Source organism: Protomyctophum bolini (genome assembly GCF_963924005.1).
Source record: "Protomyctophum bolini genome assembly, chromosome: 8".
Classification (NCBI taxonomy): Eukaryota; Metazoa; Chordata; class Actinopteri; order Myctophiformes; family Myctophidae; genus Protomyctophum; species Protomyctophum bolini.
The window spans coordinates 10,648,435-10,673,524 of record NC_137869.1 but is presented as its reverse complement, the minus strand read 5'-3'; the positions used below and the strand labels follow the sequence as shown (position 1 = coordinate 10,673,524).

At 44.7% G+C, this 25,090-nt stretch overlaps 2 protein-coding genes across 6 annotated transcripts in view; one reads left to right on the top strand and one right to left on the bottom strand.

The window, feature by feature from the left end:
* Positions 1–564, top strand: part of crb1 (crumbs cell polarity complex component 1) — a gene marked incomplete at its 5' end in the record, with an annotated part of 29,795 nt that extends 29,231 nt beyond the window's left edge. The window contains one exon of the mRNA XM_080770425.1: positions 154–564. Coding sequence (XP_080626551.1) covers positions 154–464 — 311 coding nt within the window. The 3' untranslated portion in view covers positions 465–564. The remainder of the gene's footprint in view (positions 1–153) is intronic.
* A 6,047-nt stretch (positions 565–6,611) lies between these two features.
* dennd1b (DENN/MADD domain containing 1B) overlaps positions 6,612–25,090 on the bottom strand; it is a 135,499-nt gene continuing 117,020 nt past the window's right edge. For 3 of the 5 annotated variants that reach the window (XM_080770932.1, XM_080770934.1, XM_080770936.1), the window contains 6 exons: positions 23,774–23,809; positions 22,191–22,247; positions 20,932–21,018; positions 10,107–10,180; positions 9,027–9,249; positions 6,612–7,620 (listed from right to left, as the gene is read on the bottom strand). In XM_080770932.1, coding sequence (XP_080627058.1) covers positions 6,622–7,620; positions 9,027–9,249; positions 10,107–10,180; positions 20,932–21,018; positions 22,191–22,247; positions 23,774–23,809 — 1,476 coding nt within the window. In that variant the 3' untranslated portion in view covers positions 6,612–6,621. The remainder of the gene's footprint in view (positions 7,621–9,026; positions 9,250–10,106; positions 10,181–20,931; positions 21,019–22,190; positions 22,248–23,773; positions 23,810–25,090) is intronic. The other 2 variants (XM_080770935.1, XM_080770933.1) reach the window with 2 other exon arrangements.

Here is a 25,090-nt window from a genome sequence, read left to right as displayed (position 1 = left end):
AATGTAGCTATAACTGTGTGTGTGTGTGTGTGTGTGTGTGTGTGTGTGTGTGTGAGGGAGGGAGAGAGTGGGCTAGAGCAGATGCATCCTCATCCTCACTCACACCCTATATACCACCTGAGTCCTCTGTTACTGCCCATGACTCTCCATTAGGGCCAGCTCGCTCCTTCACTGATTCCTTCTCTCCTTTCCCCTCCCTCCCTCCCTCCCTCCCTCCCTCCCTCCCTGCATGCTTCAAGTTGTCTGCTGCCGAGGCTGTGACCTCCTCCCGCCTACTGCTGTCTGTGAGTGTGGTGACGGTGGTCCTGCTGCTGCTTCTGGTCCTGTCCTCCGTCTGCCTGGTGGTGGCGCTCAACCGCCGGGCCACCCACGGCACCTACAGCCCCAGCCGGCAGGAGAAGGACGGCTCGCGTGTTGAGATGTGGAACATCACCCAGCCGCCTCCTGTGGAGAGACTCATATGATGGGAGACACGTGGCCGTCAATGCACTTCATAGAAAAGTCCAATTAGCCGGGGAGCCAGCCGAGAGGACCTGTGATGTCATGACATACTTTTAATTTGTATTTTTTTCTATTTGGTCATTAAGGTCCACAGAATGAGAGGTCTGCTCTGCCGGAAATATCGGGAAAAAGAGTTATGGCCTTTTTTGTATACCACTAACCACACCATAGACAACCAATATAACCAATCGGAATCCCTGATTCAGTCATCAGTAGTGATATGGCTGACTGAGTAAAATAAAACAATCTACCTGAAAATAGATAGCTATAAGTGAAGAGCAATTTCCGCAATTTCCGCAATTTCCATTTCCGCAATTTCCATTTCCACCATTTCCACAATTTCCGCAATTTCCGCAATTTCCATTTCCGCATTTCCGCAATTTCCATTTCCGCAATTTCCAACTATTAATGGCAGCTGGGTTTCATCATTCAAATAAAATAGAATTCTGTCCGTTTAGCTATACAATTATGTCAGGGAATAGGGATACACAGTATATGTCTTTCATTTGCATTGCATCTCCCCTATTCTCTACTATTACTCGTTCGAGTAATAGTACAACTCTAATAGTATTAGAGTGTGCGCTCACTCTAGTGTGTGCGCTCAAATGTAATAATAGATTAGTTGAGAACTGCAAACAGGTTATTGTATTCAATTAGGTGAGATGTATCATTATGTGACAACCATGCAAAGTGACTGTGAGCTACCGTATGACATCATGGCTCATTGTAGAATTGATAGAGCAAATACATTAAAAATATATCATTGTTGTCGGGTGGAAACCTTGCAGGTCAGGTACAAAAGACGGCCTCCTGTTGGCGCTATAAAAAAGAGGCAGATATTATCATCGTTGGCATCTAGGGAGTGTGTGTGTGCAAAATTTGGCATCAACCGGGTTAACGGTGCCAGAGATTAGCTGGTAACAGACGGACGGACGGATGCATGCACGCACACACACACACACACACGGACGGATGGATGGACTCACACACACACGGACGGAGTGCAAAACACTGTCTACCATGCCTTCGGCCTGGTGGAGACAATGAAACACTGAGATACTAGATTTCTGCCCAACAATGATGATATCCGGGGTAGCTGCTTGTTGCTTTGGTTCAATCGACTGTGGTCGATTGCTGTGCAAACCTCCCCACCTCAAATAATGTTTTGTGTACATATTGTAATTTGATTTTGAATTTGATACTGTGACTTTTATTCCCCCTTTTAACACCCATTGACGCGCTGTGTAAGTAGAAAACATGCCGGCTTATTTGTGTTAATTTATTGAATGTATTGGACAATTATTGTAGGAACAATGTAGAGCTCAGAATGGATGTTCTGTTTGTATAGGCTTAGTTCTTTGTCTAACTCTAATACTGTATGTCAATATAAAGTATACCCATTTGATCAAACGATCTATTGTTCCAGCATGCTGTAATGTGTTGTGTTCCAGTGAACTGCCTCCCACACCAATTATTTCTGCAAGTGTTGTGTGTCAGAAGTGTGCATATGTCAACAGAGAACACGTACATTGCATAAACATGTATAATTTATTTTCAGTTCACAGTGCATACAGTTTTGTACCATGCATGGTACCAATTTACTCCTCAAGATCACATTAGATTGTTTAAGACAATTCCTTCTGCAATGAGAACATGCAAGTTACTGTATGTGCGTGTGTGTGTGTGTGTGTGTGTGCAAACACACACAGACTCAGTCAGGGCTGAGTCAACGTGCAGTACCACACCAGGGGACTGAGATGAAAAGGTGTTCCACTTGTGCCACTTTGTCATGACACTGAAAATATGGCAGATAAATGTGTAAAATATTTTTAATAAACAATTCTTGAAGTGTGTAATCCAAGAATTGTATTATACTTCTTTTAAAGTTTATTCACTGCCTAAATGTCATTAAGAATGTCTAGAGTTAAACCAGCTTTTGTCTATTATTAAAAGAAAAATAATTTAATGTTAGAATAGGTCTATTACATCAGGAAATTGGAGAGAAAAAACACTGCAGGGATATTGTGCTGCCAGCTGATTTTCGGTGCATGTCAGTGATTGTATTCTTACAATGAGCATTAGGTGGCCAGCTGTACTGTATATATAGTATAGAACTTTTGATTGCTCAGTATTTCAGTCTGTAAATAAGCCGTCAGTCATGAGACATTCAATAAATAAAAATACTAGTTTTACGATACACAAACCCCATTTACACTGAATTTAACAGAAAACGTTGTCCATTTCAACAAGAGGCAAACTCCTTGACCATCCTCATTCAAGGCACAAGCCTTCTCAGTACATGGTCAAAGTACTCTCCTAGCCGGCAGGTTAGTAAACCAAGTGTGAATGCCCTGAAATCCGTTTCTTCACAGTTCAACGTTCATGTAAATGGAACCAAAGCTACTGAAGCTTTTACAGTCAGATCATCATCATCCTCTAAAACATAGGTGTTGTTAAGACACTGTTAACAAACCTCCGGCTTCAGACTTACAGTAGTCATGGGGTGTGTACGCAACTGTAATAAAGAAAAATATATATATTTTAACACTAAAAGATGCTGCAAGGCATGTGAAGTTGAAGACTAATAGGCTAATTAATTGAATTGATCTGACAGATGTGCTAAATACTGAAACAATATTTCATATTAGCAGAACAGACAACGTTCTGGAAAATACATGTTTGGAATAAAACTAAAGTATAACACACGATACATACATGCGGAAATAACAGTAAGCACGTGCAGTTAGCCGATGCATTTCCATTAAGAATGATTACACAATTTGATTAGAATAAAAGGTGTCAAATGCTTAATTTGGATCACAAACGACTAGATACAACGTGCATGTATTGGCTTATCTGTTAACATCCTAAAAAAATCTTTGTCAAAAAAATAAAATCTAAAACATTCAAATATTGGGTGTCATTTATACAATATACAACACCAATCATATATTATCCATGTAAAATATACTCAAGCCAGCAAAAATACACGTCTAGTAATAGTTGAAAATAACTATTTTCATCAATATGAAAACATTTAACCCTTTGAAGCCTTTTGAAGAGTTAGTTGAGAATGAGTGTTTGGGGGATTTACAAACAATTATTAAATTTAAGAAACTATAACTTTGACCAATTTTCAAAAAAAAAGGACACAATGCTACTGAAGAACCAGATACTCCTAAAATAAAACACTGAGTATGTAACACTGGCAGGTGGCAGAAAGTACCATAATCAATAACACCATCTGAAACCGTTCATCCATGCATTGATTCAAGGGGTCGAGGAGCAAGAACTGTAACAACTCAAGTACCCAATTTCATTTCAGGTCAGAATGCTTTCGCCAGACCAGGTTAGTGCATGATGCGTTTTAAAACATTGCTTCTGGAAATGTGAGGAGCACCTCGTTAGGTTTTATTTGGAATAGGACTGAAGACACACTCTCACCAACTCTCTCTTTCTAACACTGTACCTTGTGGTTATACTGTGTGGTACTCATAAGGCACACTATACTACACTCACACAGTAAAATCCCCAGTGTTGGTTTATCTATTTATTATGTAACTCTGTACAAATGTAACCAAATGGACCCGCTCAGAGTTAAATGAACACTGAGGATTTCCCTGTGCAGCTGTCAACCCAGACAGACAAACTTCAACTCACACTAGGGAACACTCACTCAGTTCTTCAGACTAACTGTCTGATCGATTCATATCCATCTCAAATAAACCCACATAATCTGACGCAATTATGGTTAAATATATATTATGAAACATTTTGAATGTTTTACAAGTTTGCATAGTAAATTGTCTTTTTTTGTGTTCTGAATGAAATAAAGGCCTGTCAAGGGATTGTTCTCTTGAGTCGTTTTGGGGAGGAGGGGGGAATTCCTTTGCGTTTCAAGGCCTTTTAGGAACGGCCAAACACTTTATGGGCGAATCATTTATGCAGAGCAGCGCTCAGAGAGCCGCTGTTAAACCGCCATACCAACTGGCGTCTGGCATAAATCTCAAGGAACAACTAACCATAAACATAATCCCGACAAAAGCGCTACAGAAACCGCCTTCTCGTTTTCTATTGGTTTTGTGGCGGTGCAGGCATCATGGGAAACCGCAATCTCTGGAAGCGTAGCATTCTCTCCATGGGAGAAATGTGATTTCTTTTTTTCATTTTAAATCACGTGGTTAACAATCTATAGAACCTCTCTCTGAGAAGGGTATTGCTTCGTTACAGTACAATCATCAAGCATTGCATTAAATTACAGTATCTCTAAACTCGGAGGACAGAGCTTGCATTTCATTACATTTCCGCGCACGTGTGTCGTGTGTATGTGTTTGTGGACGAAAATGAGATAGAAAGAGGTAGAGAGAGGGAGAGAGCTAGGAAGAGAAGGGACTCTGAGCAACTGATCCAAGTACACTGCAAAAGCCTGAACATAAATATAAAGCTCTGTGGCTTCAATTGTTACGCTCTCAGAGTTAAATTAACACTCATGATTTTGCATTGTGTGGAGCATACACACCTTGTTTTCAGGATGAAGATGTACCAGAGGACGACAGGACCAACACCCCTGATGCCTAAGTTATACACCACTGTACTGTGAGGTCCCGTGCCAGAAATAGCCGATCTGTAACGTCACAATGTTTGTTATTTGAGAGCTTGTAGCTCTTTTCGCAGGGGGACACCACTGTACGATCACGTATAAATAAGGCTCGAGTCTGCTTTATGTAGACCGATTTTCAGATCATTCATTTTAACTTAAAATTATTTTTTTACTGACAGAACAGAGTCCTGAGAAATACACGAGAGAGAGAGAGGGAGAGAGAGATAAATACATGTCTAAATATAAGTATCTGATTATCTGGAATGCAACTAAAACGGCATCTCAAAGCGTAAAACACATGTCAAACGATTCTATTTATCCGGTTAGATAGAGGGCTGCGTAGTCTCTTTATCACATGAAAGCTTTTTTTGTTTGTCTTTTTTCCATTTCTGATCTGAAGGCACCTGGCGCTCATTCTGATAACCAAGTACCTCCAAGTACAGTTTCAACAGATTAACCCATTCTGGCCGGGAACCCATTTTTGTGTTAGCACTATGTTATGCTTTAGCTATTGAAAAATAGCAGATCTACAAGCTCATATCGCGCCACCGAGTGGCGCGATACGAGCTTGTAGGTCTGCTATTTTTGAAAAATTCGAAGAACGACTGACATTTTTAGAATCTGATCTCAGGTCCGAATGGGTTCATCAGACCAGTGTGTGTCCAGTGGAAAACCTCGTATGAATCTGATCTCAGGTCAGAATGGGTTAAGACAGAAACAAATCACACCTCATTTAAGGCATAGCGATAGGAATAAATGCAAAATGTCCAAACAATCTTAAAGTGTCTGTTTTCCTTTCTCTCACTCAAAACACAGTGATCTTAGTACCAGGTAGCAGTGATCAAAGTAGTACAGTACATCCTAAATGTACTAGTGCAAAATTCAGTTTTTACCGTGTGAAATGTTTGGAACACTGATGGGGGGGTGTGCATGAGGCTGAAGTGATCCCTTATCCATCCTGGCAATGTACCGAGCTACAGAACATCTGCATTCTTTTCTGCAGAGGTCAGAATCATAACTGTCAGATCATCCATAACTGTCAGATCATCAATATTCAACCCTCAGAATATCCGTTTTATGTCTTTATTATTAGTTCACTGAAGGTGTTTGTGTGTGTGTGTGTGTGTGGGGGGGGGGGCTAGGGAGTACCAGCAAAATTATGTGGAATAAAAGTGTGCCGACTGTGACGTCATGTTTGGTCCAGAGTGGGTTGTTTTGTTCTGAAACCTGAATGTTTACTGATCCTTTATCTGTGCTTTGAGGCAGACCTATTAAACCCTATACTAAGTTGACCGGAGTTCTCCAGTATATACTAAGCTCCCTCTTGTCTTTGTTCTAAGCTAAATATCTTTGACTTGTAGCCATAGCCAAGCTACAAGCTGACAATGTCATGTTGTGAGATTGTAGATCTGCTATTTTCGCTGAATGTTCACCCCAGACAGAATAGGGATGCTAGGGTTCATGTGGTTAACTTGTGCTCCAAGAATTCAGAATGATACAAAAAGACTCAGTATGTCATTTTATAGGTGAGTGTCCTCAGATTTGTCAGTGGCCTTGCCCTGGGCCTGCGACTGAGGACTGTGGCTCTTGTTGGAGTAACACTGGCCTTGAGAGAGATCTAGACTGCTATTGAAGGCTGTGCTCAGGTGACACATGGACTCAATCTCCTCCAGGAGGCCTTTTTCCTGGATGCCAGCCGCCACGGGCCCCCTGGCCTGACCCGGACCTCGCCCCGGAGCCGTCTCCTCGGAGCCTCCCTCTCTCTCCCAAGGGATCGGTATAGCAGACATGCGCCCGCGGCCGCCGTGCCCCAGAAAGGCCTTTTCCTGGTATTGTTTGACAGTCTCCTTGGACAGCACCTTCCTCCTCAGGATGCTGGTGGAGGCCGTGAGATTCTGGGGCTGGGAAGGCTCGGGGGCCGGCTGGGGATCCGAGATGGTCCGACAGCGTCCCACCGGCGGAGGGGAGTAAGAGGAGGTACACGACGGCTGAGGAGGAGAACTGACCGTGGACAGAGTGGACAGAGTGGACAGAGTGGGAGACGGTGGTGGGCTGCCTGTGGGTCTGCTGACCGTGGACAGAGTGGGAGACGGTGGTGGACTACCTGTGGGTCTGCGGGACAGTGAGGGAGAATAGCTGAAGCAGTCTCCTTGTTGCGAAGCGTCAGGAGATACAGGGGGAGGGGGCGGCTCCATGGTGGGGCGACGCCACCGCCCCGACGGAGGCCTGGAGACCACCGTATGCTGGGTGGAGGCTGTGTGCTGGGTGGAAGCTGTGTGCTGGGTGGAGGCTGTGTGCTGGGTGTCGGACGTGTGCAGGGTGGATGCTGTGTGCGGGGTGGATGCTGTGCGGTTGTGAGACACCTTCAGACATGGGTTATTGACTAGTCTGCGCGGGGAGGGGGGTAAATGTTTGCCGTGGACTGCGCTGTCATCCTGGCCCATATTCCAGCCTCCCTGCTCACCCCCCCCACAGGAGCCACTGCCATCCGCTGGAGTGCACTCTCTGGAAGCCTTGTTCTGGATCAGAGGAGATCAATGGAAATAAGATATACTGTAGGTATAAGAAGTATTGCACAACCTTGGCAGGATTAGGGGTGCAGAAGTAAATGTTATGTATGTATGGCTTTATGTTCTTGTGCATGTGTACAGTATGTATGTATGTATGTATGTATATATCGTTACCATTAGGAAATGTCAAAAAGAACGTGTTTCAATGGATAAAAAATGTAAAACATTTAAATGTTTTAATTTATGGAATTCCTTTTAATTTCTTATTTCTTGTCGTTTTGCACAACTAGAACAAAAACATCTTATGTTTATGACCTAGCAGATCATGTCTGTCTGTGTGTCTGTGTGTCTGTGTGTCTGTCTGTCTGTCCCGCTATCCAAATATGGAGTGTGTTGCATCAGCAATCACTCAGCTCCATATATGGGCACAAAAGGGGCCAGGTCCACTCAGCTCCATATATGGGCACAAAAGGGGCCAGGTCCACATATACAGTAACAGCGGGACAGACACACAGACAGACATGATCTGCAGGGTCTCAGCTGCGTTCGCTTCCCGCGTTTGCGCGTCTTACTGGTTCTTTATTGTTGATTGATTGATTTATTTCTGAAAATGTTTTTTAAATAATTGTAAAACAAATTGTACACAAAAGATATTTACGTGCAACCCATAAAAATGGATCCCGCCCCGCCCACTGATGGGGAACCAGGGACCTACCGGACCAGTGTAATCCAGCTCCTCCATGAACCAGGGACCTACCGGACCAGTGTAATCCAGCTCCTCCATGAACCAGGGACCTACCGGACCAGTGTAATCCAACTCCTCCAAGAACCAGGGACCTACCGGACCAATGTAATCCAGCTCCTCCATGAACCAGGGACCTACCGGACTAGTGTAATCCAACTCCTCCATGAACCAGGGACCTACCGGACCAGTGTAATCCAACTCCTCCAAGAACCAGGGACCTACCGGACCAATGTAATCCAGCTCCTCCATGAACCAGGGACCTACCGGACCAGTGTAATCCAACTCCTCCATGAACCAGGGACCTACCGGACCAGTGTATGAACCAGGGACCTACCGGACCAGTGTAATCCAACTCCTCCAAGAACCAGGGACCTACCGGACCAATGTAATCCAGCTCCTCCATGAACCAGGGACCTACCGGACCAGTGTAATCCAGCTCCTCCATGAACCAGGGACCTACCGGACCAGTGTAATCCAACTCCTCCAAGAACCAGGGACCTACCGGACCAGTGTATGAACCAGGGACCTACCGGACCAGTGTATGAACCAGGGACCTACCAGACCAGTGTAATCCAGCTCCTCCATGAACCAGGGACCTACCAGACCAGTGTAATCTAGCTCCTCCATGAACCAGGGACCTACCGGACCAGTGTATGAACCAGGGACCTACCGGACCAGTGTAATCCAGCTCCTCCATGGAGTGGAAGAAGTCCAGGCTCTTGGCTCCACTGAGTTTGCCTTGTTCCACCGCCGTGGTGTTGAGCGAGTCCAGGATCTCCTCCAGCAGGTTCATCTGGCCGCTGCGCGACGGCTCCGTGTCCAGATCCAGCGAATAGGAGTCGTCGCTGTCCTCCGTGTAGGACGGCACCTCGCCGCTGTCCTCCGACGAGATCCTTTGATTGGACGAGAAAAGTTAGTGTCATCATCTCCTGCTGTCCGAGGTGGTCAGCTAGTCTAATGTTAAAACCAACTACCAGAATAATCAGTTGGATAAATATGATTCGAAGTGGAACGTGTTCATCAGTCATGTTGCAGGTCCTTGATGTGATCCATGGTCAGGCAATGCCCTTTTGATGTGTTTACTGTATTAGTATACATATGATACGGTTGATGATGCTGCGTGTTTGGTCGTGTAAACTAATTTAAACTTTTAATTAGATTTATTTTTATTTTATCTCGTCTATCCTTGTTTTATATTATGTTTCTGTGTTCATACATAATGTCCATGCATACGTATTCTGTTGTTGCTGCCTGTGTTTGTTTTTGTAAAAAATCCAAATAAAGTACTGATCCTAAAAACGTACTACCTAATTAATTTTGTAAATGAAATTAAAATATGATTATGTTCTATAGTAATGGTTCCCAAATATTTTAGCTTGAGACCCAAAACAGAAATGAGCTGGGAACCCCCTCAAACACCCCTGGGGATCTCAGGACCCCACTTTGAGAAACAGTGATTTTAGAGAACATTTATGAGAACATGACTAACTGTTCAAAACACTTACAATAGCTGTGTCAGAGAATGACAGTTAACGCTGATTCCAACTATGACCACAGGGGGGCAGTATCATCATAAATAAACAGAAGATCAGATGTGTCTGGGGTCTTCTCAAAATACAATTGCAATGCAAAAATAGTACAATTAATATACTCGACCACATTTAATAAATATGTTGAAACTTTCATAAATGATATGCATATAACATGAAATCTATACACAGATAATGGGGTGTTGCATAGAGAGCCTTACTTGCTTGCTGTGTCCAGATCATCATCGTCAAGACCAAGGCCCAACCCCATGGGGGACTTGTTGAAGTTCTGCTGCTGACAACAACACACACAGTGAACGAGAGTACTCACACACAGAGAGAGGTGGGGATTAACCGTGTGTGTGTGTGTGTGTGTGTGTGCGCGCGCGTGTAATTCATTATGACAGACACAAGGCTGTCAGTGGAGTCTCAGTAGGATATTGTGGCTGTAGAAACTTTTCAGGAAACAGAAATTTTAAAATGTTTTAAACTGGTGAAAATAGCCGGTCTACAAGCTCACAGTGAGTGACATTTTAAGTGGAAAAAGTTGAAAAACAGAGATACAAGGTTTCTGCCAAAACAGCAGTGAAGACATGGCTTTGCTGTGCATACCACAGTGCGACCGCATCCTGTGACGTACGGAGACCAGTTTGCATCACATGACTACCGGTAAGACCCTCGACAGAATTTAATCCAACTCACTGCAGACTGTGAATCATCAACACTACATATAGATACTGCAGCACGTACAGTACTATACTGTAGCAAGATTATTATTGGCTGACTGACGTCACTATACGCTTGGCAAGCACTGTACTTTAGGACAAGTTTGAGGTACTTTTACTTTACTTGAGTGTGTACCATTTGTCAGCACTTTATACTTCTAAGGCACTACATATCAAAGGCAAATGTTGTACTTTTCACAACACAATTATTTGACAGCTTTAGTTAACAGTGAGCTTCTATGTCTATTTTTTTTTAAGTATGCCAAATTGAGCACTGCAACATTTTATGCCAATACTTTTGTACTTTTACTCAAGTAAAAGTTGGAATGAAGGCCTTTTACTAAAGTTGTAACAGAGTATTTCTACATTGTGATATAATTACTATTTATACTTGAGTAAAACAACTGAGTACTTGGGCTGCCTATATGTTTTTGTACTGGCCATACACATGAGCTCATTTTATTTGTCAGTGCAGAGCGGCAGTGAGTGATCGGTGTGAAGTGTAGTTGTCTGACACCGTGGGTTTAATAAGCCACCTGTGTACCATGTTTATTAGGCAGGTTAAAGAAGAGAGAGAGAGAGAGAGAGAGGCTTTACAGAGCAGGGCAGGGACAGATCTGCCAGATCTGCCCTGGGCCGCTTATTAACATGCCTTCCACTGCTAAACACACACACGTACGTGTGTGTGTGTGTGTGTGTGTGTGTGTGTGTGTGTGTGTGTGTGTGTGTGTGTGTGTGTGTGTGTGTGCATAAGCTACCTTTTTTCTATTTAAGCGACTCATCCCTTTACTTTGTATTTTGTATCTCTCGTTCATTCCATTTATCTTATTCCTGTTGGTGGCTCCACCATTGCTCCATCTGCCCTCAGTTTCTACTGCACTCTCTTGTACTTCTTTCTGTTGCCACCAGTGTCTCTTCACACACGTTAGCATTAAAATGTTACTTATTCTTACGAGGGAGGAATGTGTTCGTTTTTTTCTTCTCCCCCAGCGTCCTCCCCACCCGTCCCCCCCACCCCTGCTTAGCCCCGCCTTCATGTGCGTCTCTGTGTGTTTCCCTATAAACGCATGCTCGCCACATTATCAAAGCCTATCACTGTGGGAGGGGTCCTTTACAACCCCCAAAGGGCCATGAAGGAGATGAGGTGGGCTTAAGAAGAATACACTGTGTATGTTTGTTATGTTTGCACTGTGGTGGCGGCCGGGTGGGCGGGTTAGCGAGAGAGCGGAGGGGAACAAAACACGAGGAGACGAGAATGAGAGAAAGAAGTTGAAGAACAGATGAAAAGTGGAACACGACATCGGGAACACACAAGAGAAGTGGCGAGGGAACAACAGGGAAGGAAGGAAGGGAGGGCAAGAAGGAAGGAAGGCTAGGAAACATTGAGAGGTGGGGAGAGAGACCTTAAAGTCCCAGAGGATGACGTGTGGGCTGGGGTGTGGCTGTGGGGGCGGGGCGGGCGGGTGGTGGGGACTTGAATAGCGCACCAAGCCGGTCCTGATTAGCTGACACAGTGCCAGCCAGACAGCCGGAATGTAAAGTGTGGCTGGCCTGGCCTCATTTAAGGCCTCCGATCGGCCAGAGAAGAGAGTCGCACACACGCACACGCGTGCGCGCACACACACACACACACACACACACACACACACACACACACACACACACAATTATATTTCAATTTTTAACACGAAACCTAAAGCCGAAAGCTTGTAGATCTGCTTGTATATCTTCCATTTTCAGTGCATGACGCATGAACTATAAATCAGGCATAACCTCAACTGTAACCCATAAACCGAACCTCTAAATGTTTAATCCTAACCTGAATCTGTTCCACTTCTAAAAAATCTGGTTTAAAAATAACAACCATTTACTCTTGTGAGAACCAGGAAATGTCCATACAAGTACATTACATGTACTTGTATGGACTATTTCTCAAATTCGACTATACCTATGGGGACATTTGGCACACGCAAGTATAGTAATACACACACACACACACACACACACACACACACACACACAAAACACAAAGAGTTAAAGTGCCATTTTCTCCATAAAAGCCAGCGGAGGAGAAATGTGTGCAGCGGCCACTTAAGCCCCTCAGCCATCGGGCTAAACATGAACACATGTGGTGGCAGCGCTGATTGGCCGGCCCGCTCCCCCTCCATGGTAGCTCGCAGCTATAATGAAAGAGATTTCAGAGGGGCTCGGGCCTGGGATCCCTAAACAGCATTTAATGGATTCCTGTGTCAGGGCTGTAAATCTGGGCCCAGGCCGGCGTGCCAGCCAGCGAGACTCGGGTGGGGTGAGGGGGGCTGGGGGGGGGGGGCGACTGGAGAATGGAGATGCACCTGCGAGACACGGCTGGTGAAGAAGCGCAATCGTTTTGGGAGACATGCATCGCATACAAATGTACCGGTGTATGCCTCCATTCACACTCACACATAGCCGCATTATATCCATGTAGTTGGATGGATATACGTCACGGTGCTTGGATCCATTTAGCCAGTTCATTTGTGTCATGGTCTGCGTTTAGGGAAGCGGGGGGCCCCTCTCTGTGTCTAGGTGTTTATTAAAGCAAGGTGAACCCAAACACATGCAGACGCAGGTCATGGAGGCTGGGCCTCTGATCTCTATTACAGCCTCGGTGCACTCGGGCAAAGAGGAAGTTCCACGGGGAGCAATTAATGGATGGTACTTCACTTCATTGCTTCATCAATTTGTCTTTCCCTCTCTTAGCTGTGACCCTTTAAGAGGCTGTTAAGCTGCAATGCTTTCCAATAAATGAGTGTTTCATTCTCAATGTGCCACAGAGTAAGTTTTATGCTACTTTTGTGAAATAATTTACATAGATCCTCAATTTCACCAGAGGCGTGAAAAAGAAAGTCCCTTTTCCATCCAAGTTTTTTAAAGCTAATTGTAGGCACAGTACATTTGAGAGCAAATTATTGCAAATAACTTACTAAAAAAGGGCGTAGGTTTAATATGTTCTAGTGTAAATACTCTATGTCCTATAGACTACCTCTCTGGTCCAGGCACATCACAAAACACAGCCAAAGCCTGACCCAGCAAACCAACACATAGTTATGCATATTCTATGTCACCCTTGCCGTAATGGGAAACTGAAAGGTGAAAATAAACTTTTAATTAAATTCCATCCAACTGTCTACTGTCAGTGACAGACATCACTGTTCCTCTCGCTGTTTTTCTTAGACACACACACACACACACACACACACACACACACACACACACACACACACACACACACACACACACACACACACACACACTATGCAAAGAGCAGGGGTAAAGAGCCAAGTAAAAGATGCAGTTTAACGGGAGCTAAAGAAATCATAAAAAGGGTCAGGCTATTAAGTTAAATGTGGCAACGTCTCATAGTGTGGCGAAAGTCACTTGTGTCACGCTGAGAACACAGTAAAATCAGCTTCAGATCTGTGCGGCTCTTGAATGGTAAGCTGCTGCTATAAAAGGAAGCATTCAGTCTTCATTACTACATTTTGTGGAAGTCATTCAAAACCATTACTTTTGCTTTTTTTTTATCCGGGCACCTGACGAAAAGAAATAAATGACTAGCAATTTCCACCAGTCTAGTCTTTGCAAAAAGAAAGTCGCAACAGTAATGTAGCTGCAAAGTGTTTAGTACAGGTTACATGGCTTTACGTTTCTAGTTTGAGGTGAGGAAATGAGGGTCCGATTGGTAAATACAGTAATGCCCCAATTCAAAGATTATTCTTTTTCCTTTTTTACACTTAGCTTCCAAATGTAACAGCCAAATGAATGAAATCTATTTAAGAGACCTGGGGAAAGTCTTTATAAGTGATTCAATAAATCTATATTTCATTTCTGCAGTTATGAGAGGAAAATAGTCATCACCGTCCATTTCGGTAGAAGTATTTGGAGAAATAAACTCTCTCTCTCTCTCCCCCATTCCCTTCCTTCCTTGCATGACTGGTTGTGCGGAACGACGCTGCCTCTCTGCGACGGGGGCCAAACGCTGGAAGACTTTAATAGCCCACCTTACGTTATACATTTCATATGGTATTTCTGAGTGGGCACTGATCTCACAGCTTGGCAGGATACGCAAAGAGATGCCTGGAAAACGCAAACAAACCTCAGGGAGAGGCAGAGGCTCTGCAGAAGCACGGCCAACTCTGTGCATGCCTGTTTAAGATCAGCTCATAGAATGAAAGAAAGAAGAAGAAACATAAAGAGTGACAGAGACGGTGTTAGAGCCAGGAGCGACTGCTCGCCTCTCCAACTGGCTACTGCTGAAAGCACACGCCCTTCTCTTTTACAAAAGGGCCCATCTTAAAAGAGGGAAAAAAGACATTATTCGCACTGTTAGAAAGCTATACTCGTCCAGTAAAATCACCCAGTGGATTGTGTACAGATGTGAATGGGTGCAGTGCCTCAAAGGAGCCAGGAGATGGCACTTTGGTTTCAGCCAAGAACCGAACAGGTCTCTGGAGGAAAGGACCCAAAGGATGGTTTATGCTCCGTCCGTGTGATGGTGACGCACACCAAAAAAGGCTGATCTACAAACTTGTCTGCGCTTGTAGATCTGCTACCTTCGACGAGCGACAGAGCATAAATTAAGCATTATCCAGAGGCAAAATCTGCAATTACATACAAATAACCATGTAAACACATAAGGGAATGGAGAGGAATTATTTACTTTAACTTGATGAGGAATCAAAGCATGTTATTGCATGTATTGGATTGCCAAAAAATGGCATGCATACATTATAATGCTCTATATAACTATCTAGCTATATTATAATATACAGTACAGTAGTTTATCAATCTGTGACTAGGTTGAGATTGTGTTATTACTGTAGCTGTGCAGTTGTGCGTTAATGCCCATCCTTACATATTCCGATGATATTGCACACATAATGTGCTTATAATGCCTTATGAGCAACATCTCTAGTCAAGTGTTACTGAAAGGCAAAACATGGAATGCACATGCACACAAGTACACGTGTGTATGTGCACACGCACGCACCAAGACTGACAGTTCCTGAAATGATCACCATGCAGATGACATGCATTCTCCAATTATAACGGAGTCACCACACACTGCTACACTATCCATGTGTACTGTATATGTTATTAGCCAAGCACACGTAAACATTCTCTCTGTGATGACATGTGCATACGCTTGCACATACCACACACGCGCGCGCGCACACACACACACACACACACACACACACACACACACACACACACACACACACACACACACACACACACACACACACACACACACACACACACACACACACACACACACACACACACACACACACTATGTGAGTTAGCTCCATGTTTCTCATCCATCCTGGGCTGTGCTGCTGTTATTCCTGGGCTCTCTAAAGCCTAATGTATGCTCTGTGGCACGTCGTGCGACGGTGTCACACGGCGATAATAGCAGACGGTCTACTATATGGTCTGAATGGGTCTTAACGTGGTGAAGTGAGGGTGTCACAACCAGAGCATGGAGTGTCAACCTGCGACCACAAGCCTGCTGGCTGTCACATGCTCAACAATGGGTCACTCTGTTGGACTCATTCTTGGCCTCTCTGCTGGAAGCAGGAAGGTTGTTAGCGGCGTTCAGGATGGGGACGCGAAAACTAAACCACATTGTACTGTACATACTGTACAAAACCCCACTTAAACCACTTACAAAATGGGCATGCCTATTTGCGCATGTCAACACAGAGGGAAATTCAGGGCCAATCCCAAGCAAGTAAGATTATTTTATTACTCTTAGACAAACAGTAGTTTCTCTTTTTCGAGTTTTCTCTGTATCTGTAATGTGTTTCATAACTATGGTACTGCCATGACAAAGGTATGTCTGTCCGTTTATCTCTTCAATCAAATTTGATAAGAGGCAAAAAAGATTGCAATATACACTGTATATATATATAAGCAGCTCTACAAGTTCACAACACATTGCATCGTGAGCTTGTAGTACGGCTATTGTTGCTATTAACAAAGTAAATAGGGCTTAAGTGATTAGGTTGGATCACACAGGGTTGCGATCACACGCACACGCACACGCGCGCACACACACACACACACACACACACACACACACACACACACACACACACACACACATCCTATTTATGTCTGAAAGTCACAAGAAGTCAGTGTTGTTCTCTCAAGGTAGAGGCTGACTCCCACATTCTTAATCAACAAGCTCAGGAAACATGGTGAATCACCCACATCTCTGCGTACAGCTGAAACGAGTGTGCACGTGACATCAACACTTATTCACACAAGTGCACGTCTCGACTGATCAGATGCAGCTTAAAATATGAATTTCATGACCCTGGTTGTTGTTCTGTGATTAATTAAAGGCTCGAGTCTGGGATTATTCATTCGGATTCAAGGACAGACACATGGGCAAATAAAAAAAATGATTAATGATGAATAGAGGTAACAGCATGATTTTTTTTCTTCCCTCGAGCAGAGGGATGAAAATGTCTGCAGTCAGAGCCGCCATATTCATATTTCTGCGGGTTCCTGACGGCAGGAAGAAAGTGTCTATGAATTATCCAGATGAATGGGCCTCCCTGGGTCTTTAATATGCAGGGATGGTGGAAGGAGGCAGCCTAGGGGCCAGGGGGGGCATCTCCATCTGCCAGGCAGGCCTTCACTAGGGCTACCTGGGTAAGGATAATGGCACGGCCACTGTGACTGGGTTTGGGGGAATATACAGTATATATACACCCAGGACAAGAGAGACAGTGAAATCCTCAGTTAAAGCTGCTTTCCGGAAGAAATCTTAATGAATATATATGTTATTTGAACCATACCTTTCATTGATACACGTGGGCCCAGGTGTCAGGTAGAACAACTAGTACTGCCTGAAGCTAATGAGCCCAATGCCAAGCAGGGACTCTGTCTTGGAACTGCGGTACGAGTTTGGTCTCCTTTGCGGTAGATGTGTGTTCGAATCCTGGGTGGCGCATGATGAAACTACACGGATTGCAGCTTTTAGTGTACCAACGTAAGCGAATGGGTCCATTGATCCATTCTATGAATTTTGTACACCGTCAGAGTTACAGACGGATTCATTAGAGGATTGTACCGTAGTAGGAGGGACAATAACTGTACGCGAGTCATGCTGAAAAGATATTTCTCAAGTCTGGATTTGAGAGAATAAGAAAGAAAAGAACGAGAGAGAGAGAGAGAACGAAAGAGAGAGAGCGAGAGAGAGAGAGAGAAAGAGAGAGAGAGGGCGAGCGAGAGGAGAAACAATGGACCACAGGATTCTGAAACTGAAAACGGCCTCAATCAAGGAAGCATCGCCGGTTTCTAACCAGATCATCCGTCCGCAACCCTGATGACAGCTCTGACCTCAGAGAAGAGCGTCCAGCTTTTCAAACCGCTGTATCTTTTCTGTAGGCGATTCCATGCACGGGGCGGGGGTGGTGCTGCTGTGGGTGGAGGTGGGGTGGGGAGCCAGCGGTCACTGAGGCTTTGTGAACCGTCTCAGTTTAATGCTTTCGAGCAGTGGTTCTTTTTCATGTCAGGGACGACCAAAATGTATATCGTTACTGTTGGGCAGAAACCTCTTATCTCCATATTCTTTGCAAACTGGTCATATTGAACGTGCAGATCTGCTATTTGTGACACTGTTGTAAGACTACAAGTATAAGTCAGGCTTTAAGCAGGGAGCTGAGAGTATAAGTCAGGCTATAAGCAGGGATCTGAGGGTATAAGTCAGGCTATAAGCAGGGAGCTGAGGGTATAAGTCAGGCTATAAGCAGGGAACTGTGAGTATAAGTCAGGCTTTAAGCAGGGAGCTGAGAGTATAAGTCAGGCTATAAGCAGGGAGCTGTGAGTATAAGTCAGGCTTTAAGCAGGGAGCTGTGAGTATAAGTCAGGCTATAAGCAGGGAGCTGAGATTATAAGTCAGGCTTTAAGCAGGGATCAGAGAGTATAAGTCAGGCTATAAGCAGGGAGCTGAGAGTATAAGTCAGGCTATAAGCAGGGAGCTGAGAGTATAAGTCAGGCTATAAGCAGGGAGCTGAGAGGATAAGTCAGGCTATAAGCAGAGAGCTGAGAGTATAAGTCAGGCTATAAGCAGGGAACTGTGAGTATAAGTCAGGCTTTAAGCAGGGAGCTGTGAGTATAAGTCAGGCTATAAGCAGGGAGCTGAGAGTATAAGTCAGGCTATAAGCAGAGAGCTGAGAGTATAAATCAGGCTATAAGCAGGGAGCTGTGAGTATAAGTCAGGCTATAAGCAGAGAGCTGAGAGTATAAGTCAGGCTATAAGCAGGGAGCTGGAAGGACGACAGGACTAGAAAGACAAACTGAGCGCTGCACACAGCCGCCTTGAAATTGATGGACTATGTGAAATCACACTTACGCGCACACATGCACACACACACATGTACGTACGTGCGCTCACACACACGCACACAGACGCACGCGCGCACACACACACACACACGCTCGTAAGCGCTGCTTTGGGACATGCCATCCTGTGTCCTGTGTGTCTCTGCACCAGTGGTCCCTGGGGACCCGTTACTGTGGCAATGAACAGGGATCAACGACATGCTCAGGGGTGTGGTTGTGTGTTTATCCATCTGTGTGTGTGTGTGTGTGTGTGTGTGTGTACATGCGTGTGTGTCTGTCCATCTGTATGTGACTGTGCGCCTGTTTGTCCATCTGTGTGTGTGTGTGCGCGCGCGCGTGCGTGTGCATACGTACGCACGTACGTACGTACGTACGTGCGTGTGTGTGCATACGTACGTGCATGCGTGTGTGTGTGTGTGTGTGTGTGTGTGTGAACATTACACACAAGCTTGCTGCTAATCTCTGCATGCACAATAAAATCCTCAGTGTTCATTTCACTGTGGTTTTTTAATGGACGGTCCTTTGGGGTCAATTTATTACCTTTCAGAGTGAAATGTACACTGAGGATTTTACTGTGTGTGTGTGTGTGTGACTGTGTGTGTGTGTGTGAGTGGGGGGGGGGTCCGAGGAGGGTTTTCGAGGGGGAAAAAGCGAAAAAAAAACTAAGCCTTAATTGGGATTTCCGTTTTTCTCCTCGACCATCACACCTCCCATCTCACTCTCCAGCCCCAACACACGCACACACACACACACACACACACACACGCACACACACGCACGCACACACACACACACACACGCACGCACGCACGCACGCACGTACTGTACTCTACGTGTGAGTTTATGAAGTACTGTTCTAATGGTGTATACGTGGGCAAAGGCTTGATTCATACTTAGTTGCGTGCCGGTGTCGCACACTGAAACTAGCCAATCTACAGCTCACAGCTCACAGCCCGGTCGATGCACAATGAGCTTGTAGATCGGCTATTTCCAGTGTGTAACAACTCCAAGTGTTACTGATGTATAACTCAGCGGTTCTCAAACTGGGGTGCGGGGACCCGCAGTGGTCCTTGAGGAGTCTGAGTCTGTAACAGAGAGTGTACAAATGGAACCACTTGGTTCTGTTTGTACCCTCTCAGAGTTAGCATTCCATATGGGTAGATTGTGGTCTCAGAGATAGAAACGTATCAAATGGGGGTCCTGGGGCTTGTGAATATCAATCTGGGGGTCCATGAAATGAAGAAGTTTGTCGTATAACTGAAACACAGTCGCTACACATCCCTGTGCGAGTCTAATACTGCGTGTTTGCACATTTTCTAATGCCGGTACAAAGTAGACAACAAGCCAACACTTCAGAGGAAATGCTGACCAGCAGAGGAGCTGCTTAGTGGACTATCTGTACTGTTTCACCGCACGGAAACACGGACATGAACACAAACATCACACCGCTGTCAGGCACAAACCTTGTATCTCCAATGTTTCAACTTTTGAATGCCCTACTTCATCGTACAAGAGCCGATCGATTGCGAGCCACGTCTAACCAATGACTAGTCTAAACTAAGTATGCACCCCACTTCATTTAAAACATAAATGAACATGGATACTGGGCGACATACAAGGATTTCACCCGACGGCAACCATTACATCTGGCATCCTGACAAACTAATGTACATCAAAGACGCGCAGACAGAGATGACTGCATGGGGATGTGGAGGAGAGAAGGGGGTGCGGGGATGGAGAGGGGGGGGATGAGTGGACAAGGTAGAGAAGAGTGCCGTAACAAGTCTGTCAGGTAACGACGGAACCCGGCCCAGAACAGACGCATCGTGCTGTCGACGCTTTTACATGGTGGCATGTGTACAGTCAGTGTGTGTGCGTGTGTGTAGGTGCGTGTGTGTACGCATATGTGTGTGTTTCTTACCCGTCTAATTTTCTGCAGTCTCCTGGGAGAGAGGCTGTTGGTGCTGGTGGGAGACCCAGAACGGGACGTCCCATCATCCTCCTCTTCCTGAGAGAGAGAGAGAGAGAGAGAGAGAGAGAGAGAGAGAGAGAGAGAGGGAGCGAGAGAGACAGAAAGTGAGTGAGAGATATGTAAATTGATTCATAAAATGCATTGATTAACTTAATTGATTGATGGCGTGGTTTGGATATTTCAGTGAGTTTTCAGGACATATGGACTATGGTATTGTACATTTCGTTGTTGCCTGAGGTTATCCAACCAAGAATCAGTGTATCAGACTCAGCCAGGCCCGAGGCTGGATAATGAGGCCAATGACTATCAGTTATCAAATTATTTTCATTTATTCACAAATACAACAAGAAAATAGCATTGGATCATCGCTTTGATTCAATGAATAGATGAACATTACGGTCCACGAGGAACTGCCCCAGTGAATGTAACGGTAATCCCGTTGGGATTTCCCCACAATATGGTCAGTGATGTCAGCTATAGGGATGATACGGCTTTACCACCCTCTCATTTATCACCCCCCCAAACACACACACACACTCAAGAGTAAATACAGGCTGGCTATGTGACAAATGCATAATGTACAGACAAAATTACACTCACAATTTAGGCATTTAACAGCCATTTAACAAAATGAATGAAGTGTGATAAGCAGAGAACACACTGACGTTTGTTGTGGTAGTTTGAGTTGGAGAATGCCGTGTGTGTGTGTGTGTGTGTGTGTTCTGTGTACACAGCAGAACATAGTTAATCTTTAGTCCCCCCCCCCCCCACCGACACATCAAGCTTGCAATTGCCCTATCAAAGCCACCGGGCTTATGGAAACATACACGTCGTTATATTGGCTTTGAGGAAATCACAGGGCTTCACTGATGAAATATGCAGACAATAAAGGCGCGAGGGAGAGAGAGAGAGGGTGTCCAATGACATGACAGGCCATAGCCAGAGGCACGCTGGTTAAAAATGTAACGGCCCCTGAACAAAGCGCTAAGCAGGTTTCACAAGCCATTAAAGGAGCCTGCGTCAGAACCGCACGCTCCATGTAAAGCAGCCTCCCTGTCTGTCCCGATGAGGAAGAGTGTCTGTTATGTACTGGATGCGTACGTGTGGACAGTTCTGTGGGTTTGTGAGGTCCTACATATGTCTAATGAATGTGTGTGTGCACGCACGAGTGTGTGACACTGAGAGGTGTGAAGGTGCAAGATTCTCACCCTTGCTCTGAGTCTGCCCTTAAAGTCTCGGATGCCCCTTTTTGCATGACTCTTGGCCTGGGACAGAGAGAAAAAACACACACACACACACACACACACACACACACACACACACACACACACACACACACACACACACACACACACACACACACACACACACACACACACACACACACACACACACACACACACACACACACACACAGCTAATCAAAACATGCTGCATTAACATGCTACTCTGCTTTCATGTAACATCAAGACATGCTTTGATCCTAGTGGCCAAAAACACGGAGACAAAAGACTGTAAAAGAGCATCTTGCACACTGACACAAGACAAGGTTACGTTCAGCATGAGGGGCTCTCCTCCATGGGACCCACCAGAGCCGCTGATATAGAGAGAGTTACGACACTCTTTGATCTCGACGCACCATCGCGGTCACATGGTTCATGACACTGCGTGTGCTTCTTTCGACACCCATCATGAGGATTCAACGTGTGAAACTATACAGCCGTGGTTCCCAAACAATGCATCTGGACTCCGGAACCATATTGGGGTTGTGGACCATTTATTATGGGTCGAGGCTTCGCTTTCTATATTTAGTTTGGGATTATAATTTCAAATGGTTTTTAATTATTTAAAAAACTCAAACAAATACATTTTCAGAAAAACAAGAAATCTTAGAAATTCCAAAAATTTTAAAGAGAAAAACTAATATGCAGTGAAAATAGCAGTGAAAATAGCAGCTGCAACGTGATTTTAATTTTAATTTGGTTGTCGCAAATTAATTGATTGAATTTTATATACATATTCGTCATTTACAATGTCAGTTCATGGGAGTTTGTGGTAACTGTCTCTCTCAATAGCTTTGGAAGCAACCTCATGGGCACAGGTCATTCAACAGAGCCCAACAACACTCCTATTCACTGTCTTTAATGGCATTTAAAAGTAGGCTAAGTGATTTGTTTAATTAAACAGCTCTAAATTCTGATCTATAATCATTGCAAAAGAGTGTTCAATGACAGGGGTCTGGATTACAGACGTACGTACATGTACATATGTACAGAGAGTCAGTGCATTTATTGTAAGATACACCCCATTTGCCAGACAAACTGGCAAATGGGGTTGTAGAAACTGACATACATAAACCTTCACACTAATCAAGAGCAAAAGACAGCAGGTGAGAAGTAACAGGCGAGTAGTAGACAATTAGCATTGGATTGTCTAATGATTACATGAAATGAAAGTGGGAGTGAACACATTGAAGGAAAAAGACATGGGGCAGGTCTAGAGGGAAGGATTCCTGACATATGCATTTAATTCAAGGTTCAAAATGTGTATTACATCTTGCATACGAGTCCACAAGAGTCAAATGATTTGGTTTTAGCTCCTCAACACACTTTGAGTTACTGAGCAGACCGTGCTGTGCGCGTGGCTCTACTTCTAAATCGTTTTGCTACGTGAACTTGCACCTTTCAGAGGATGTGTGTTCTACAGCATTGGATGAATTCGAGGGATCTTTTTTTTTGTTGCATTAAGCGGCTGCATGTTGAACATTTGTGGTCTTCGCAGATAAACTTACCTTAGTAACTGCTGTGTTGATCAATGCTCCTCCTCTCTGGAAAGCAGAGGACACAGGGTTAAATGATGATCCATCCATCCATCCATCCGTCCATACACCCATCCGTCAACCCATCTCCCAGACCCAAATAACACCACACTTCATTCCCATGTAAAAACACACAGGTTTCAAAATAGGCCCACAAAAGGATCACATCTCCTAAACATGACACCACTGTTGGGCAGGAACCTTGTATCTCCACATTTCTCAATATTTTTGGATTTTTGGGATTTTTGGGATTTTTCCCTTTTCTAAGAGAAAAGGTGTGTCTGTGGGTTTTATAAATATTGAACCAATGAAAAGAACCAGAGGGTGAGGGGAGAGCTCGCCCTAAAGGGCATGCACGCATCCGCCTCGTTGACGGCAGACTGCTGTGAGAGCGATGGCGCTTTGGCATGGGGGGTCAGATCAACATGGAATGAATTCTGTACTGGCCATATAAGGAGCATGTCTTGAGTGTACAGGGTTTGATGAGGTCAGATCAACATATGCAATGTCAGAACAGTAACAGGCCGGGCCTCAATTTTACGGGCCTGTTGAGAACTCTAGTTTTAGCCGGCTGCATTAAAAAGGAGAGATTGACAAGAGACGAGACAATGAACAGTGACACAATACAATGCCACGGTAATGCTCGACAGAAGGTTTGTACAGTATTTGTTGACCGGCTACCACTGGCACATATCTCACTCCTTGACCTTCGGTCGCAATTAACAGCTTGTGACTAAATAATAACTATTTTTGATCCATTGGAAAACAGGTTGTTTTCATTTACTGAAAACTAACGATTAGGGACATACAAGGTTTCCATCCCGACAGCGAGGATAAACAACATTCTTTGGAACGTGTCTTTGCTCAAAAACACCCTCTAACAGGGATTTGAAGAAGGGAGGGCTGTTTGATTGATTTCTACTTTGAGTTCTGCAGACGGACTGTACACCCCGATATCTCCTCTTTCTACAGTATCTGTGCTTGGCTTGCTGCATCTCTCTCTCTCTCTGGTCCTTGGTGTGAGCACAAGGCGCCAGAACAGAGCTAAATGGCTAAACAGTGTAAATGGCAGCCGGTCTGCGTTTCAGAAGTGGGCAGAGGGTAGAGCGGCCGAGGTGAAGGCCCCCCCCCCTCTTATAGATCCCTGTCAGTCAGGAAATGTGAACTTTAACAAACCTTTGAAGAGCACTCTAGAGAACTAATTCAGCCTCGGCTGAGGATGAGAGAGAGACTGGGGGAGAGAGAGAGAGAGAGAGAGAGAGAGAGAGAGAGATAGATAGACACACACAC